General features: G+C 40.5%; 2 protein-coding genes across 3 annotated transcripts in view; both read left to right on the forward strand.

The window, feature by feature from the left end:
- Positions 1-18,720, forward strand: part of pgm5 (phosphoglucomutase 5) — a 35,201-nt gene extending 16,481 nt beyond the window's left edge. Inside the window, exons 8-11 of the mRNA XM_082187488.1 lie at positions 3,755-3,890; positions 4,256-4,439; positions 15,654-15,791; positions 17,260-18,720. Coding sequence (XP_082043614.1) covers positions 3,755-3,890; positions 4,256-4,439; positions 15,654-15,791; positions 17,260-17,349 — 548 coding nt within the window. The 3' untranslated portion in view covers positions 17,350-18,720. The remainder of the gene's footprint in view (positions 1-3,754; positions 3,891-4,255; positions 4,440-15,653; positions 15,792-17,259) is intronic.
- LOC309512079 (uncharacterized protein) lies at positions 4,446-13,492 on the forward strand. Of its 2 annotated transcripts, XR_014210883.1 has the most exons (3): positions 4,446-4,925; positions 5,188-11,489; positions 11,752-13,492. XR_014210883.1 is itself a non-coding variant. In XM_082187484.1 (2 exons), the coding sequence occupies exon 2, from the start codon at positions 5,397-5,399 to the stop codon at positions 11,286-11,288; it is 5,892 nt and encodes a 1,963-aa protein (XP_082043610.1). In that variant the 5' UTR covers positions 4,446-4,925; positions 5,188-5,396; the 3' UTR covers positions 11,289-13,492. The 2 variants fall into 2 exon arrangements, 1 of the variants encoding a protein (XP_082043610.1); XM_082187484.1 differs by having other exon boundaries at positions 5,188-13,492.
- Positions 18,721-19,501: the final 781 nt, after the last annotated feature.

Consider the following 19,501-nt stretch of genomic DNA (forward strand, 5'->3'; position numbering starts at 1 on the left):
ACCGGACATTTTGGACGATCTCGACGGCCGGACATGTCCGGGAAAAAGAGGATGGTGACCCCTTTCTCCTACTACTCAGCTTTCTCCACAGAACAAGAGCCTGTTAGCTTAGCTTCCAAAGAAAGACGGATGATATGTGTACATTCTGTGAGTGAGATCCCACCCTCTATGGGCGGGTTGAAAACATGCGGGACAGCCCCTACTACTGGCTGTAGTCTTTAGCCTCTGGCCAAAAAATCCTCAGATGACGCAAAATGACGATTTTTGTGTCATCGGAGGATTTTTTCCAGACAAAAAATACATAACTCTCTCCTCTCAGGGGGATATGAGGGTAGAAAGCACGGTAATTCGAAAATACTACAGGTTTTCTACTAATACAAAGCTTAATGCTAAATCCTGAAGTATCCCTTTAATTTTTTATTATCCAGATATTTTTACAAAGCTTCTACATGGTGTTCAAATGACTCATCTATAGATTATATTTTTTCCCCTTAACAATGTATTCAGTCTTAAAATATGAAAATTTGCCATAAAAATATTTTTATTTTAAACCTTTTTTTGCTTCTATTCAAATTGCTTTTATTTATAGATTGTAGTTTTTTTCAGAACCATATGTTCAGTATTCAAATATGAAAATTTTTCATAAAAATATTTTAAAACTATGATTATTCAAACATAAAAAAAAATGGTTTTCAATAGTTTTTTGTTTGTTTTGTTTTTGGGGTGCCAAGGAGATAGTGAAGAGCTTAAAATATGAGACATGATGTGTAAAGAAAAATGAAGGTAAATAAAATTGGCCATTAAACAGTAAATTACTGTTGGCCATTTAAAACAAAGGTCCAAAATCACAATTTCCACCACAGAATGTTATCAAAAAATTTTTTTTGTGGAAATTACATTTATTTGGTTCAGAAAAATAGCAAACAATTCAGTGATATATAGTATGTACTGTATATGCACAATTAATTCATCCAAAACTTAAGTCATTTACTCGCCCTCATATAATTTTAAACCCGTTGTTTTATGTTTCACAGTTTTTTTTATTTATTTTTTTATTTTTATTATTTAAGTACCTCTTTAATTCCACTAGGCCAAAACTGCCTATTTGAAGAGTTCAGATGCAAAAGCCTCTAAATTTTCTTATAGAATGATCATTTTTATCAAGCTTGTGTATTTAAGTTCAGTAATTTCACTTAAATGACAATTAATAGGTAATCTTCATTGCCATTTAAGTGAAAATATTGAATTTAAATATACGAGCTTGATAAAAATTATCATTCTATAAGAAAATTTCAGATGGCATTTAGAGGCTTTTGCATCTGAACTCTTCAGTTGTAGAAACTCCCATATGTGAAGGTGAGCCCCTGTCTGGTATTGAATGGTTGTGTTTTGGTTGGCAGCTGAATGTGGAATAAGCAACTGGCGCTGAATGATGTTGCTGGGCAGACAGACGCTTGACCCTGTGGGCGGCAGGGTCGATCTGTAAAGCCTCTGGTGTTTTACACCGCCACGAAGACCTTGAGTGAGACACGAGGCATTGTCTGTAGGTGTCAAAAGAGCAGCCCGCTCATTATTCACCATGTTCTGACTTTGCTGCGGGATTGTAGAGCTATCATGGGTCAATTGTCAGATGAATTTTCACTAAACACTCTCTATAGACATGCATCATTATATGGTGAGGCAGATATCTGGCACAAATTGAGTGTGTTTATGGAATATTGGCATTAAGCAAGTTTCCCTTTTGGCTGAGAACCAGGTCGTTTCTGCGTCAAGCTTATTGTTTTGTGAGCTGAGGGAAAGTTAACAGATAATAGTCGGACAAGCCGATAGATGTTTAAATCTGCTTTTTGAAATGAACTTTATTGTGTTTTATTGATTTGAAGGGTCAAAACTAATTATACAACAATGTTACATTGGCTTACAAGCGTCTTTGGCTGTTGATGTGATATGCGGTAGGCCTGAGCATTTTTTAGTACTTCAGCATTAGTCACGCACAGAGAACAGCTGTCGGATACACTTCTTCTGACATTTGATTACATGAAATAAACCAGATCAAATAACAAAAGTCATAGAGAATATGTCAAGCAGATGAGGAGTTGACCAGGGGAGTGAGGGCTTTCATTTTGTCATTATAATCTCTTGATTTAATTCAATCTCAGTGTAACCTCTCCGGTTCTAAGCGGGATTCGAACCAGTGTTTGCAGCATGTGAGGCGGGTGCACTAACTGTCACATGTATGTTCTGTGTGGCTTTAGTTCTTGTCCCTGTGTTTTGGTTTGACCTAGGCTGTGTCGGAAATCACCCCCTATGCCCTTAAATAAGTCACTATTTGAGGGGACAGGCATTTGTAGTGGTGTCCAAAACCATAGTGGTTGTTATTGAGTGCACTCATACTCATTCAATCCCACAATGCACTGTAATTACGAATGTATAACCGATGTATACTCAACAGCTAGAGAATACCTATAATGCGTAACACCAAATGAATTCCTGCAGCAGAATCATCCATTCATTTTCCAAACCGCTGGTCCAATGTGAGTACAGTATAATATCATACAGGTATAAATTCCTTTTTAATTGATTATTCAATTGTTTAATTAACGTATATACATGCTAGTTTCCATAACTGCCAGTTTTCTATGTTTCAAATGATTGTTAAACAGCAAGCTCAAAAACGACCGCCCTTCTGGAGTTGTGCCGAATTCTGACCCCTGCCTGATTATAACCCCCTAGTATAGTTAGGTTTAGGATTAGGTGTGGGGTTAGAATTAGGCAATAAGGGGGTACTAATTTGGCAGGGAGACAAAATTCAGTACAGCACTGGTGCACTCAGTGTCCGAATTCACTCACTCATTTTTATTCACTCCTTCAAGTGGACCAGGACTAGGAATAGTGAATGAGGGTAAAGGGGACGATTTAGAACACAGCTCTAGTGATTAGTCATCACCTGTTCATTGTTCTGTTGATTGCCATCAATGTGTATTTAAGCCCTCAGTTTCTTCAGTCCTTTGTCTTGCGTTGATGTTGATATTGTTATACTAGTGTTAGCCTACTCCTTTTGTTTCCTTTTCCTCTTGTCTTTTGGATTATATACACAGCAAGTGTGACAGTAACAAGGACGCTTAAGATCACAGCAACTAGCGTCGGTCGCTAATGCAACTCTTGAGGCCAGGGGAGTGAGGTTTACCACCATTACACTCACCCCCCTAAACCTCACTCCCATTTCGGCCACGGCACCAATGTAACCCCTCCAGTTCTACTCACACCGCTCCGAGAGGGAATCCAATTGGCGTTTCTAGCATGGGAGGCGGGTGGCTAACGAGGAGGTTAAAGACCGCAGCCACTAGTGTCAGTCTCTAGTACGCCACACAAATATTAAGCAACTCTTTTCAACATTGATAATAATGAAATGTTTCTTGAGCACCAAATCAGCATATTATAATGATTTCTGATTTCTATAATGAAGGATCATTTGAATACTGATGTGATAGCTTCGGAATTCAGCTTTGCATCACAGGAATATCCTATTACCTATTAAATATATTCAAACATGCAACAGTCATTTTAAATTGCAATAATATCTCACAAGAGCTGTTTACTGTATTTTTATGAAGTTAATGCAGCCTTACTTGAACATAAGATACTTCTTTCAAAAGCATTTAAAAATGCTTACAGACCCCACATTTTTTAACGGTAGTGTAGATGGAATATCAAAATATGTATCTCTTTATCTGTTTATCTTTATCTCTTTCAGGTTCAGACCACATCCGAGATAAAGACGGCCTGTGGTCAGTTCTGGTATGGTTGTCCATAATGGCAGTGCGCAACCTGGGAGTGGAGGGAATAGTGAGAGATCACTGGGCCAAAATGGGACGCAACTACTTCTGCAGGTGAGCTGAACCCAAATAAGCATCTTCCCAAGCTTCATTTCTAACATCAATCTCTAGGTCTCTCGGGGCATTTCAGGATATTTCTTTGTGTATACAAACAGAACCCACCCGCTCAATGGCTTTTCCTTTGAGACTGAGTAGGCAGTATCTCTTTATTGTGTGCCTGGATTGTTTTTCCATTTCCCATACATGTTTCCCACATTCACCATATTTAGCTCTACTTGTAGATGTCATGTGAAAATCCTGAGAGCTCTCCAAATGGTCATGAAACAAGTATTTATTACTGTAGGTATTATTAGGTAACATCCATCTTTTACAATGATGTACTATAGTGTTTGTTGGATTTATTTCTTTATATCTGCCAGGTTTGACTATGAAGGAGTGGACGGCAGGGCAGCGTATTACCTCATGAGAGATTTGGAGGCTGTTATCACTGATAAAGCTTTTACCACTCAGAAGTTTTCTGTGGGCAATAATGTCTACAGTGTGGAGAAGGCTGATAATTTTGAGTACATCGACCCAGTGGACGGCAGTGTGTCAAGGAAACAGGTCAGTTCAACACCTTGAGATGACATGAGAGATGGCCTGTCAAGTTAAAGTCACACTAAACTTTATTTACCTCCATTCATACACATGCACATGAAAGATAGGAATCACTTCTTTATTTTATGTTGTTTATTTGGCAAAATACTGTGTTGCTAAATAGGTGTACAGTGCATTTTCAATGCGAGTTGAATGCATAATTTGTGAAAGACGTCTCATGCTCACCAAGGCTGCATTTACTTGATACAAATACTGTACAGTAAAAATAGAAATATTGTGAAATATTATTACATATTATTATTAATATATTTTAAATGTAATGTTATGTTCTGTTGTTTATCTGGGCATAAGAGAGACCTCTTGTGGCGACTCCTAACATAGCGTGCTGTTTACATTTACTAGTAGTCTCGCGTCAGTTCAATGTCTCTCGGTGAATTAAGCAGTCTCATATTTTCTCTTTGGATTTAATTCGGCCAGAAAACACGTTTGCCTGTAAGTACGAAGTCATACAGTTATATCATCATCTAGCACTAAGAATACTAGTAATGAGATCCTTTGTTTATGAAGTTGAGTTCGTTCTAAATGTGTATTTTGATCGCATATGCTAAACGTTAGCCTCGTAATGTAATTTCCTATAGAAGTTAGCATTAAGCTAGCGCATTTATTTTTATACTTTCAACAGATTAAATGTCAATATTGTTCTTGAACAACTTATGTATTTGAATTGAATACTCAAATGTATTGTTCTTTGCAGTTTTACAGTGCTTCCTGAGTAAAGTTTGGAAAGGATAAACAAGCTTCATTCTTTGTCTTGGGGAAACTGTTAGCTATCTGCCGAGCTGATGTAACAGGCTATGTCACGCCATACACACACAGAAGCGGGGGCAGAACAGTAAAAAGGCAACTCTTCTAACGGCCAGCGTTTGTCGATCTGTGAGTAGAAAATCACATAAAGCAACCATCATGGCACACAGAATAGAAGAAGAGGATTTGGATGGATTAGAAACCAGATCACAAATATCTAACTGCTCAAGAATCAGCAGACAATCTGCAGCTAATTTTATGGCATTGAAGGCACGGGCTAAAGCAGAAGCTGCACGTGCGGAGCTTGCATTTGCTAGAAAAGAGGCAGAGCTAATAAAACAACAAGCCATTCTAAGCGCCAGTTTGCATGAACTGAAATTAGCAAGGGCATTGGCTGCTGCTAACGCCGAAGCTGAAAGCCTTGAAGCAGCTGCTGAGGAGGAAAATGAACTGTTAAATCCACTTCAGCAAACAAAAAAAAACACAATGCCTCTAACTCCAGTCGAAATTCATTGTGGAAATGCTGCGATGCAGATTCCTATTACACATCCAGGTCACCAGCCTTATCAGAGTGCAAAAGCAGCCAATACAGTAAATTTAGCTACAGTTTCACAATCAGATGCAAGACCACGGACTACCTCACCAGTGCGCCAGCTTTTCATGGACAGCAGTGAAGTGAACAGATGTGACAATCAAGTCAACGCGTCACCAAGTGAAATCAGTGAACACAGGTTTCTTGAACAGACTCAACTCCACTCGTACAAAGGAGAACCAATCTGGACCCCAAATCAGATATGCAGCACTGCACAGAGAAAATCATACAGCTATAGTGAGCTCTCCCACAATGTGAAACAAACCAGTGACGATTTCAAGCCTCCCCAGTCTTACTACACACAGTCACTGCCTATGTTCAACACAAGCCCACCCAGTGCAGTGGCTGCAACAGACCTAGGGAAGTACCTGATGCGACGAGAGCTGGTGAGCTCAGGCCTACTGAAGTTCGACGACAAGCCGGAGAACTACTGGGCCTGGAAGGCGTCTTTTATCAGCTCTAATGATGACCTGAAACTCTCCGCTAGAGAGGAACTTGATTTGCTGTGCAAATGGCTCGGGCCCTCGTCAGCTGAGCAAGCTAAAAGGATCAGAGCGGTACACATTCACAATGCACCCACAGGCCTCAAGATGTTATGGCAAAGACTGGAGGATGTTTATGGCTCACCTGAGGTGATTGAAAATGCTCTTCTGAGAAAAGTTGAGGAATTTCCTAAGATCTCAGCCAAAGAAAACCACAAATTAAGAGAACTGGGAGACATTCTCATGGAACTTGAAGCAGCCAGAGCAGATGGATACTTACCTGGTCTCTCATATCTCAACACCTCCCGTGGAGTAACCCCAATAGTCCAGAAACTCCCTCTCAACCTACAAGAGAAGTGGATTACTGTAGGATCACGTTACAAAGACCAACACAGGGTGCCATATCCTCCCTTTGGAGTCTTTGTCAACTTTGTTTGTGAACAGGCAAAAACACGCAACGATCCTAGCTTTGCCAGCATTACAGGAGCATGGTATGCAACAAAGACAGAAAAGAGTGTTTATCAGCCAGCCAGTCATCACGTGAGAACATCAGTTGCTGTAAGGAGGACTGAAATCTCAACAAGTGGCAGCGACAGCGATAATACAACAGTAGTTCGGAAAAAAGAGGATCCCGACAAACAGTGCCCACTACATAACAAGCCTCATCCATTGAGAAAATGTCGTGGCTTCAGAAACAAAACTCTCGAGGAAAGGAAAGCGTATCTGAAAGAAAAACGCATCTGTTTCAAGTGCTGTGCTTCATCCACTCATGTCGCTAAGGACTGTAACAGGCCTCTGCTGTGCCAGGAGTGCAACAGTGACAAACACCTGTCAGCGCTTCATCCAGGGCCCGCCCCATGGAAAACTGATGTTCATGTGAGTACCGTGGATCACAGCGGGGAGCGGCAGCCGCTGGAAGTCATTCCGTCTGTGACGTCCAAATGCACAGAAATCTGTGGGAGTGTGAACACGTCAAAATCCTGTTCCAAAATCTGTCTCGCTTTAGTGTATCCTACTGGCCAAAGAGACAAAGCCATGAAGACCTACATTGTTCTTGACGAGCAGAGCAATAAGTCCCTTGGAAGAACAGAATTCTTTGAACATTTTGGAATTCAAAACGCAGGGTCGAGGTACACTCTGAAAACATGCTCAGGAGTGGTGGATACAGCAGGGCGACGTGCCAGCAACTTCATAGTGGAGTCAGTAGACGGCAACATCCACATTCCCTTGCCTACTCTGATTGAGTGTGACATGCTGCCAGACGACAGGTCCGAAATACCATCACCAGAGGTAGCCAGACATCATCCTCACCTCAAACACTTGGCAGACAAAATCCCAGCCCTTGATCCCAACGCGTCCATCCTCCTTCTACTTGGGCGAGACATAATCCGGCTGCACAAAGTGCGTGAACAATGTAATGGGCCACACAATGCACCGTTTGCGCAGCGACTCGACCTTGGATGGGTGATAATCGGAGATGTGTGTCTGGGAAGAGCACATAAAACTACTACTGCCAGCGTCTTCAGAACCAGTGTGCTGATAAGCGGACGCCACTCCATCCTTAACCCATGCATCAGCAACTTAATGGTCAGAGAGAAGATTGACAACGCTGTACCACCCCACACCTTTCCATGTGTGTCTCATACAGCCAATGAAGCAGATAGCCTGGGAAGAGACGTGTTTCAAAGAACACAGCGCGACGATCAGCTTGGCCTGTCCATCGAAGATGAGTTGTTCCTTGACCTCATGGATAAGGAAGTCTACATAGACGAAGCAAACTGCTGGGTAGCACCGCTACCATTTAAGCCGAACAGGCCGCGTCTGCCCAACAACAGACAACATGCTGTCAATCGCCTCGCCTCCCTCCGTCGCATGCTGGAGAAGAAACATGGCATGAAAGAACACTTCTTCAACTTCATGCAAGCAATGTTTGACGCTGACCAAGCGGAGCTTGCACCAGCACTGAAGCCACAACAAGAATGCTGGTACCTACCAATATTCGGTGTTTATCACCCACAGAAAAAGGACCAAATACGTGTAGTGTTTGATTCCAGTGCGAAGCACGAAGGCACCTCCCTTAATGACGTTCTTCTCAGTGGGCCTGACATGAATAACACCCTACTTGGGGTCCTCATGCGTTTCCGCAGGGAACCTGTAGCGGTAACTGCAGATGTCCAGCAGATGTTCTACTGCTTCATTGTACAGGAAGATCATCGTGATTTTCTACGATTTTTGTGGTTCAAAGATAACAACCCAAACAAACACATCACTGAGTACCGCATGAAAGTGCACGTTTTTGGCAACTCTCCTTCCCCTGCAGTAGCCATATACGGCCTGAGAAGAGCAGCCTTGCATGGAGTAAAGGAACGGGACAGTGAAGCTACACACTTCGTCATGAGAAATTTCTATGTGGATGATGGGCTTTCCTCATTCCCCACTGACGAAAAGGCCATCGCTGTACTGAAAAACACAAAAGAGATGTTAGCAGAGTCAAGCATCAAGTTACACAAAATAGCCTCTAACAGTCGTACTGTGATGGATGCCTTTCCCCCTGAGGAGCGGGCCAAGGACTTGGTGGATCTAGAGCTAACTGTTGACCCCTTGCCACTGCAGCGGAGTTTGGGACTCTCCTGGAACTTGCAGTCAGACACGTTCACGTTCCGTGTATCTAGAGAGAAGAAGCCATTTACTAGGAGGGGAATCCTGTCTACAGTCAATGGACTTTACGACCCCCTGGGGTTTGTAGCACCTGTCACAATCAAAGGAAAGGCCTTAGTCAGGGAGTTGTCTGCCGAGCAAGCTGAATGGGACGCTCCTCTGCCAGCGCCGAAAGAGGAACAGTGGAGAATGTGGACGGACTCACTCTGTGAGCTTGAGCAGCTTCAGATTGACAGACCCTATGTGCCAGTTTCCTTGTGCTCCACAAAACACAGAGAACTCTGCATCTTCTCCGACGCCTCCACTATGGCCATATCAGCAGTGGCCTATCTCAAAGCAACAGATAAAAATGGACACACTCACATTGGATTCCTCATGGGCAAGGCAAAGCTGGCTCCTCATCCCCCGCACACTGTTCCACGGCTCGAGCTTTGTGCTGCTGTCTTGGCTGTTGAATTGGCAGACTTAATTACTGAAGAACTCGATGTAGACATCCACAAAGTCACATTCTACACAGACAGCCGGATTGTGTTGGGCTACATAAACAATACAAGTAGAAGATTCTATGTATATGTCGCCAACAGAGTCACACGCATTAGAAAGTCTTCAAGCCCGGAACAATGGCACTTTGTCAGCACAGAACACAACCCAGCAGACCATGGGACTCGCTCAGTGCCAGCAGCCATGTTGAAAGACACCAACTGGTTCAAAGGTCCAGCCTTCTTAGCCAAAGACACCTCACCGCCAGAGGAGTTTGAGCTCATTGACCCTGAAGCAGACGCAGACGTACGCCCACAGATCCAAGCTTTCATAACCAAGACCTACGAAGGAGAGCTGGGATCAAACCGATTTGAACGCTTCTCCAGCTGGAAGTCACTTATTCGAGCCGTTACCAAGCTCATACACAAGGCCAGGTCTTGTGCAAAGGGCTCAATCAGCAATACAGATGAGAAGACACAAGCAAAACTAATAGTCATCAGAAACGCTCAACACGATACATTTGCTGAGGAGATGAAATGCCTTTCCAGAAGTGAAGTCGTTCCAAAGTCGAGCCCTCTGAGGAAACTGAATCCAATTGTGGATAAAGACGGTCTGCTGAGAGTAGGAGGACGCATTTCTTTGGCTGACATACCCTGGGAAGAGAAACATCCAATCATTGTTCCCAGAAAACACCACGTAGCAACCTTATTGGTGAGGCATTACCATGCAAAGGTCGCTCATCAGGGAAGGCATCTGACAGAGGGTGTTGTTCGCTCTGCTGGACTGTGGCTGATTGGAGGCAAGAGACTGGTGTCAAGCATCATACATAGATGTGTGACCTGTAATAAGCTGAGAGGAAGAATGGAAGAACAAAAAATGTCAAGCCTACCTTCTGAACGACTCGACCCAGGTCCTCCGTTCACAAATGTTGGTGTCGATGTGTTCGGCCCATGGACCATAAGCTCAAGACGAACTCGCGGCGGCATTGCAGAGAACAAACGCTGGGCAGTCATCTTTACTTGCATGGTAACAAGAGCTGTGCATATCGAAGTGCTCGAGTCTCTGTCCTCCTCAAGCTTTGTTAATGCACTAAGGAGATTCACAGCTGTCCGTGGTCCTGTTCGCCTGTTTCGTTCTGACCAGGGAACGAACTTCATTGGGGCATGCAAGGAACTTCAGATCAAACCTGATGATCATGAACTTAAAACTTACCTTCACAACCAAAGCTGCACCTGGACCTTTAATCCTCCCCACTCCTCACATATGGGTGGAGTGTGGGAGCGTATGATAGGCATTGCCCGCAGAATACTGGATGCACTGCTGTTACAGACAAACACTGCCCACCTGTCTCATGAAGTTTTGGTCACACTCATGGCTGAAGTCATGGCCATTATGAACGCTAGACCCCTTGTTCCTGTGTCATCCGACCCAGACATGCCCACAGTGCTCACACCTGCCATGCTGCTTACACAGAAAGTCGACCCAGTGCTGCCACCAGCAGGAGAGTATGACCTTAAAGACCTATACAGCAAGCAGTGGAAACAAGTACAGGCGTTGGCCGACTCATTCTGGAAACGCTGGCGTCAAGAATACCTGGTGCTACTCCAACCAAGGAGAAAGTGGCTCATGGACAAGCCAAACCTGAGTGAAGGAGATGTTGTGCTGCTCAAGGATGCTCAGGTCAAGCGGAATGAATGGCCTGTCGGAGTGGTGGTAAACGCCATTCCCAGCAAAGACTCTAAAGTTCGCAAAGTGGATGTTAGGGTGGGCAAACAGGGTACTCAGCGGGTGTATTCTAGACCAGTCTCAGAAGTTGTTTTGCTTGTAAAAAGGGAATAGTGTTATAATACATTATAACAAGCGGGGAGTGTTATGTTCTGTTGTTTATCTGGGCATAAGAGAGACCTCTTGTGGCGACTCCTAACATAGCGTGCTGTTTACATTTACTAGTAGTCTCGCGTCAGTTCAATGTCTCTCGGTGAATTAAGCAGTCTCATATTTTCTCTTTGGATTTAATTCGGCCAGAAAACACGTTTGCCTGTAAGTACGAAGTCATACAGTTATATCATCATCTAGCACTAAGAATACTAGTAATGAGATCCTTTGTTTATGAAGTTGAGTTCGTTCTAAATGTGTATTTTGATCGCATATGCTAAACGTTAGCCTCGTAATGTAATTTCCTATAGAAGTTAGCATTAAGCTAGCGCATTTATTTTTATACTTTCAACAGATTAAATGTCAATATTGTTCTTGAACAACTTATGTATTTGAATTGAATACTCAAATGTATTGTTCTTTGCAGTTTTACAGTGCTTCCTGAGTAAAGTTTGGAAAGGATAAACAAGCTTCATTCTTTGTCTTGGGGAAACTGTTAGCTATCTGCCGAGCTGATGTAACAGGCTATGTCACGCCATACACACACAGAAGCGGGGGCAGAACATGTAATTTATTCCTGTGATGGCAAAGCTGAATTTTCAGCATCATTACTCCAGTCTTCAGTGTCACATGATCCTTCAGAAATCATTATAATATGCTGATTTGCTGCTCAAGAAAAATGTCTTATTATTATCAATGTTGAAAACTTCTGCTTCTGAATATTTTGTGGAAACCGCAATACTTTTTACAGGATTTTTTGATGGATAGAAAGTTCAAAAGAACAACATTCATATAAAATAGAAATCTTTGTAACATTATAAATGTCTTTACTGTCAATTTTGATCAATTTCATGCATCATTGCTAAATAAAAGTAATAAGTATTAGTAAAAAATCTTTCCGACGCCAAACCTTTGAACGGTAATGTAAATAAAAAAATAACACACACACACACACACACACACACACACACACACACACACACACACACACACACACACACACACACACACACACACACACACACACACACACACACACATCTATGGTTTTAAATGTACAGTATGAGAAATAGTTGTTCATTTTGAGATTTACATCTAACAGTGTTATTAAATTATTAATGCTTTTGCAAAATTAACTTTAAATGAGTTTTTGATGATGGCTAAGTTAATCTACATAAAAAAAAAAAGATAAAATGTATCACAGTGATGAGATCCAAACTGCAAACACGATCATGCTTTAAACTGACTGAACAAAAGTAAATGAATCTTTACAACATGTGTCTTTAATTAATTTGAAGTCAACCATTATAAAAACAAATGTGCGCATCGGTCCCATAGCGCACCTTATTCATCTGAGATAATGGGGAAATGTCTGAGATTTTGCAGCTTAGTCGCTCGTATAAAGAGCTGCCAGGGGGTTGTTGAGCATTAAGGTTTTATGTTCAGCAATTATATGCTATTTAGTGTGGCACGCGCACCGACCACCCAATGAACGTGGGCTCAAGTGGGATTCCTTGTTTGGGCATCCACATTCACACTTAGCTGCTTATGTGTGTACGGTGTACGCGGCCTGGTTGAAATGAACAATACACACGTGCCGACGAGACTCTGTTCATATTTTCATTCAGCTGCTCTCTCTCTCACTCCTTTTTTGGAGGATGTGCTAAAGCACACGGAGGCGCACATGTGCTTGATAGTAACAGGAGAAGGATGTTTCGATGGATGCTTTATCTTTATCTGGCCTGGATTTGCTGTACTAAGATGCAGAGCCCTTGAGTGGTCTGTGTCACACACACACACACACACGTGTAAATACTTGCGGAGCCTTGTGTTTGAAGTTTACCCAGCTGACTCACACTGTTCTGACCAGGAATGTGTGGAAACCACCTTCTCCCTCTCCAAAACAACCTCTCCAATCACAAAAAAGGGATGTAGTTACAGCATCTACTAGCAGGGGCTAACTGGATGCCAAACCTTGACCTCTTGACATTAGCATTCACCCTTTGCCTTTCGACACCTCATCCGCTTCTCATCTCATTTATATCCTTGCAAATCAGCATATTAGAATGATTTATGAATGATCATGTGACACTGAAGACTGGAGTAATGATGCTGAAAATTCAGCTTTGCCATCACAGGAATAAATAACATTTCAAAATATATTCAAAGAATACAGTTATTTGAATAATGTTTCACAATATTACTTTATTTTTGATCAAATGTGAATTTAACACATCTGATCTAACCTCATGAATTGGTGTGATTTCACACTGGTGACATGGGGTCACGGCCTGTCGTTCATTCAGTGGTCTCCCGTTGACCGAGGCGGCACAGTCACTTCAGTCATCCGCCCGGCGTCTCTACAGCTGAGTGTGTATTATTACAACAGACATTCCTCCCAGTGCCGGATTGTGTCAGCTGTCCCGGTCCTCTTCTCTCCTGGTCTGTGGGGGGGCCACCGAAGAGAAACTCAGCTGTCGGAGACCATGACATACGCAGATACACACACCAACATAGATATTACATCTATAACAGTGGTTCTGGTTTCGCTTTGGGATTTTATATTGGACATAGGCATTGAACGTACTTAAAATAAAAATGTATACATTTTTAATAATAAAAAAATCTATCTATCTTTATCTATCTATGTCTATCTATCTATCTATCTATCTATCTATCTGTCTGTCTGTCTGTCTGTCTGTCTGACTGTCTGACTTTCAGTCTGTCTGTCTGTCTGTCTGTCTGACTGTCTGTCTGTCTGTGTCTGTCTGTCTGTCTGTCTGTCTGTCTGACTGTCTGTCTGTCTGTCTGACTGTCTGTCTGTCTGTCTGTGTCTGTCTGTCTGACTGACTGTCTGTCTGTCTGTCTGACTGACTGTCTGTCTGTCTGTCTGTCTGACTGTTTGTCTGTCTGTCTGTCTGTCTGTCTGTCTGACTGTCTGTCTGTCTGTCTGTCTGACTGACTGTCTGTCTGTCTGTCTGTCTGTCTGTCTGTCTGTCTGACTGTCTGTCTGTATGTCTGTCTGTCTGTCTGTCTGACTGTCTGTCTGACTGTCTGTCTGTCTGTCTGACTGTTTGTCTGTATGTCTGTCTGTATGTCTGTCTGTCTGTCTGTCTGTCTGTCTGTCTGACTGACTGTCTGTCTGTCTGTCTGTCTGTCTGTCTGACTGACTGTCTGTCTGTCTGTCTGTCTGACTGACTGTCTGTCTGTCTGTCTGTCTGTCTGTCTGTCTGTCTGTCTGTCTGTCTGTCTGTATGTCTGTCTGTCTTACATGATTTTTGAGGCTGAGTGCATATCTGTCTCCTCTTTCTAATTTGGTAGCTTACTGCTTTCAAATGGCAGATTATTTTCTGCAAAATACTGTGTGACTGGATGAACAGCATTTGACACCTCTTCTTTTTTTTAAAGAGCTCTATTGTGGTCAAGGGAGAAACTTTGTACAAGCCACACTTGTTTTTTAGTTTTTAGTTTTTACTTTTCACCTAACAAGAACTAAACTTCTCATTCACTCTTCATCTCACTTGCTGTCTCTGTGTTGTTATTGTTACATGTCACTCATCCACTGCTGAGCAGTTGTCCAATTGGATCTTGCTCGGAAAATAGTTTTCATCTTGCCTGTCATCTAGTGGACATTATTATGAACTACAAGTGTTGCTGTTTGGGAAATCCAAATTGTAGAGCTTATACTTTCATAAAATTACATTTTATAAGAGCTGCTAAGGAATGTGAATGTGCCATGTTGAATGTTTGACATATTTTCACATACAGTTTTATTTGTGCTTCACAATGCTTTTTGAAATGACATTGTTGTATAGCATACTTGTCAGTGTTAGATAAGTCACTTTAAAAAATGTATTAATTACTAGTTACTAATGACATCTTCAACAGTGTAATTAGATAACTACTCTCTCAAATGTATTGAATTACTTATTACTTTCTAAATCAACCTCGACCAGTTGAACAAAAAAAAAGGGTAGACATGAAACTGCTCTTTTTAATTTAAGGGAGAAGGTTACATTAGAAACATACATTTTAACATTAGACGGTAAATACTGATTAAATCCAATATAGAATTGTTTTAGTCTATACAGTATTTAATGCAGTTACGTACATCAGAAGACAAAATTAAGAGTTATCCCTTTACTTTTCAAGGAAAAGTAATTCAATAACAGTAATGAACCACTTAGTAATGCATAACACCCGACACTACTAGTTAATGATTTTGGCTGGTAACTGAAGGTTGTAGGTAAAAAAAAAGAAGAAGCAACTTTATGATTAATCAGAATTGTTAGCACTAATATGAGCTGCATTTCTTCACTTGTCCTGCAGGGCCTAAGGATCACCTTCACAGACTCGTCCCGAATCATCTTCCGGCTCAGTGGTTCTGGGGCCGGAACAGGGGTCACCATCCGCATCTACGCTGAGAGCTACGAGAGAGACCCAGAGAGACACAGCAGAGAGACTCAGGTGAAGACTTCACTCGAGTTTAACACAGCATCACTGGTGTGAAAGCTCAGCAGGAGTGATTTGTGCTTATGAACCAGTGCACTGCCAAAGTGCTTTGGAAGAATTACAAAAAAAAAAAGCTTAGTTACAGTTTAGTTATGCAATGATAACAAAAGCCTAAACAAACATAACACTTAATAGGTAAGTGTAAGAGAAACCTTCCGTCTGTGTAATATTTATTAATCATAATGTGCTTCATTGCTGCCATAACATCATACAAATCTGTTATTGAATTTTTTTGCCACATATCAGTTATTGATGTTAATTTGTTTTTGTTTTGCTTGTATACAAGTGATATGTCATCAACTGTATGTGGAAACAGGTCATTTATTATCCTCATTTGACCAGAAAGGAGGGGTTAGAGGGATCGAATCCATATATGGAACAGTTAAGCAAAGAGAACGGTTTGGCCCGACAGTGGAAAAGAGGCTATTTATCGAACTGTTTCAGACACTGTGAGAAAATATGTGATGATGCAATGTATATTATGAGAATATTAAATGTTTTTTTACATTGAATGCATGTACACCTGTAGGTAACCTCCCAAACAAAATTAGGAACCTTTAAAATAGCATAATAGGGCACTTTAAAGACACATTCCAAGTTCAGTTCAGTTCAGTTGACAGCATTTTTGGCATAAAAATGATTTTGACTCATCCCTCGTTTTCTTAAAGCAGAAATCAAGGTTACAGTGACGCACTTACAATGAAAGTGAATGGGGCAATTGTGTATGTTTTAAAAGCATAAACGTGAAGCTTATACTTTTATACAAGTACTCACGTATTCTTCTGTTAAAACTTGTGTATTGTTTGAGCTGTAAATCTGTTTAAACCATTTTTACAGTAGTTTTAGGGTTTTAGGTGTTATGTTTTCATGGCAGTAAAGTTGTAAAATTTAATGTAACTTTACAGAGAAGTTATTAAGTATCTCTTTCACACTAAAATCATGTTAACATGCATAATGTTCAAGTCTTCTGGCTGCACTATCGAAACAGTGAGTATTTTAATGTTCATTTAAGGTGACATAGTAATTTTTTGCTTTTATTAAGAAGTATTTTCGACATTACTTACTCACCCTCAAGTTGTTCCAAACCTGTACGAGTTTCTTTCTTCTTTTGAACACCAAAGACGATATTTTAAAGAATGTTGGTAACCAGAAAATTGAAGGCACCCATTGACTTTCATAGTAGGAAAAAAAAGCCAATGGGGCCCATCAACTGTTTGGTTACCGAAATTCTTTAAAATATCTTATTTTGTGTTCAACAGAAGGAAAAAAAACTCATACAGGAACAACATGAGGGTGAGTAAATGATGACAATTTTCATTTTTGGGTGAATTAATCTTTAATGCAGTTTAATGCAGCCACTCCATTAAATGTGTCTCATGATACTGGCAGTCTATTTAACAAGCCTTTCTTTTGACCGTTGTAGGTTGTGCTGGGTCCTCTCATTGCCATTGCTCTAAAAATCTCCAACATCCACGAACGAACTGGAAGCCGAGGCCCCAGTGTGATCACCTGAGACCAATCCAGCAGCACACACACACCAGGGGCCAAGTTCACTTTCCTCACTCACGTCTGATCCGTCTTCATTTGTGCCTTTTACCCTAAACGCCACAAAGAATGTGCCAACTCTTCGTTTTGCTGCTCTTTTACCATTTCTCACCTTTTCCTTTCTCCTCTCTCATTTGTCTTTACAAGGGCCCCTGTGAGGTTTTCTCTTCTTTTGCACATTTATAAACTCATGCAAACCACACACACACACAAAATACTGTTTAATTCAACAAGAATGAGGTTAGAAACAGAACATATATAGACCACTTTGTGTTTTGAATCAGCTGCATGGGGTCTAAAACTTAAAACCTGTTTGCCTGTATGCCTTTGTTTACAATGTAGCTGTTACAAAGAAAAGTAGGCCTATTCAATGCAATCGCTGAAACGAGGGAGCAATGCTGTTCAGTATTTACTTATTTCTGTGGAATTCACGTTAGAAACACAACATCATAATCTGTGCAACAGCTGGGGCCTCATTTCTAAAATGTTACATTTGATCAAGTTCATTTCTAAAATGTGAGTATCCTGTGTAATTCAGAGAACGTACGCCTCTGTTCCAGATGTGAAATCTAGAAAAATCTAGAAAACGCCCCAGTTGTCATCCAAATCCTTTACTTGAGAATGGTGAACTGCAAGAATTGCTTAGATTTCCAAATACCTGCAGTATAAATCTGAACATTGCAGTGGATTTTTGCATGTTTTATAAATGAGGCCCCTTTATGTCCAACAATGAACCACTAAAATAATAAACATAAAGATTGTCTTGAGGAACGGTTGTGCTATAATTTTACGTTCAATCTTGTAATCTGCTAACACTGGTTTTGATTTGGAATTTTCTGACCACTTTCTGAAATGTCCGCCAGATTAACTTTGTGGCGTGAATCAAAGTAAGAAATGTTTTAAAGGAATGTTTGGCTATGAATTGGTCCGCTTAAATTATGCTTAGTAGTTATTTTGTTGAGCTTTCATTTTTAAAATCCTGCATGAATCAGTTTGTGTTTAGTGTCAGATGGATTATGTGCATTCCATTGTGTGATGAGAAACATGCCTCTAAGTTTATTATTATTTGTATTGTTATTATTACATAACATTTAAAATATTTCTTTTTTGAGCCAGAACATCAGTGTTTAAGATATTTGTGAGGATTTAAAAATTCTGTTGATCCTAAAAGTGCAAGTCCCTTAAAACCCTTTACAAATGACTCCAAGGTGAAAACAAATGCTCCCTTTTGAATGCTATTTTGATGGAGGATAGAAAAAAAGTAAATTACTACAATGGCATTAGCTGTAATTAATTTTGTATCCTAAAACGTGCATAAATAAACTTCATCTTTTGTGTGTCCTGGCTTCTTGTTATTGTCATACAATCAGTGAGATCAAAAACTCATACATGTTATTGCTGTCCATCTTCTGTCTTATTCATTTCACTTCAGAATATTCAGTCAAGTATAATAATTAATATTAATAATTAGATTTACCAAATGTAATTATGCTGGCTTAAAACAACTTAAAACAAAGTATGCAAAAATCTGTCATACTTTTCTTTTTCTTCTTTATTTAAATATATAAAGAAATACTATATACATTGCCAGTCAACATTTTTTAAGTTTTGTTTTTTGTTTTATTTGATTAAAAATGCAGTGAAAACAGTAATATTGTGAAATATTATTACAGTTTAATAGAAAGATTCGAAGGAAGTTAAGGGTTCCTCATGGGGTTTTTGAGTGTAGGACAAGCAATTTTAAGAATGGATGGATGGATAGAAAAAATATTTTTAATCAAGTGAGGTATATGCTTAAGACAAGTATAATTCTTATATTTTACAAACAAACAAGAAAAAGAAAAATTACCCTGAAAGTGAAAGCGAAATTGATGTAGACTCCTGCACAAATAAAAGCAAAACAGCAAAGGCAGAATCAGAATCAGACGGACTGCAAACAGTAGGTGTTTGTTTTTGTTCATGGCGAATTTACATGGGCTCAACTCAGATGAAGCTGAAGAAAAATCTGCTGAGGATTGCAATTCACATCTCAATTATTAGCTGGAGGGGACTTTCGACATGCCTGGTGAGTTGCACATGAACAAATGTATGATTACAAAGAATGCCTATTAGTTAAGGTT

Source organism: Leuciscus leuciscus (assembly GCF_965113295.1).
Source record: "Leuciscus leuciscus genome assembly, chromosome: 13".
In the NCBI taxonomy this organism is placed as follows: domain Eukaryota; kingdom Metazoa; phylum Chordata; class Actinopteri; order Cypriniformes; family Leuciscidae; genus Leuciscus; species Leuciscus leuciscus.

What these genes read in the sequence shown, in the direction of transcription:
- LOC309512079 (XM_082187484.1), top strand. Translation starts at nt 5,397, where the DNA reads ATGGCACACAGAATAGAAGAAGAGGATTTGGATGGATTAGAAACCAGA.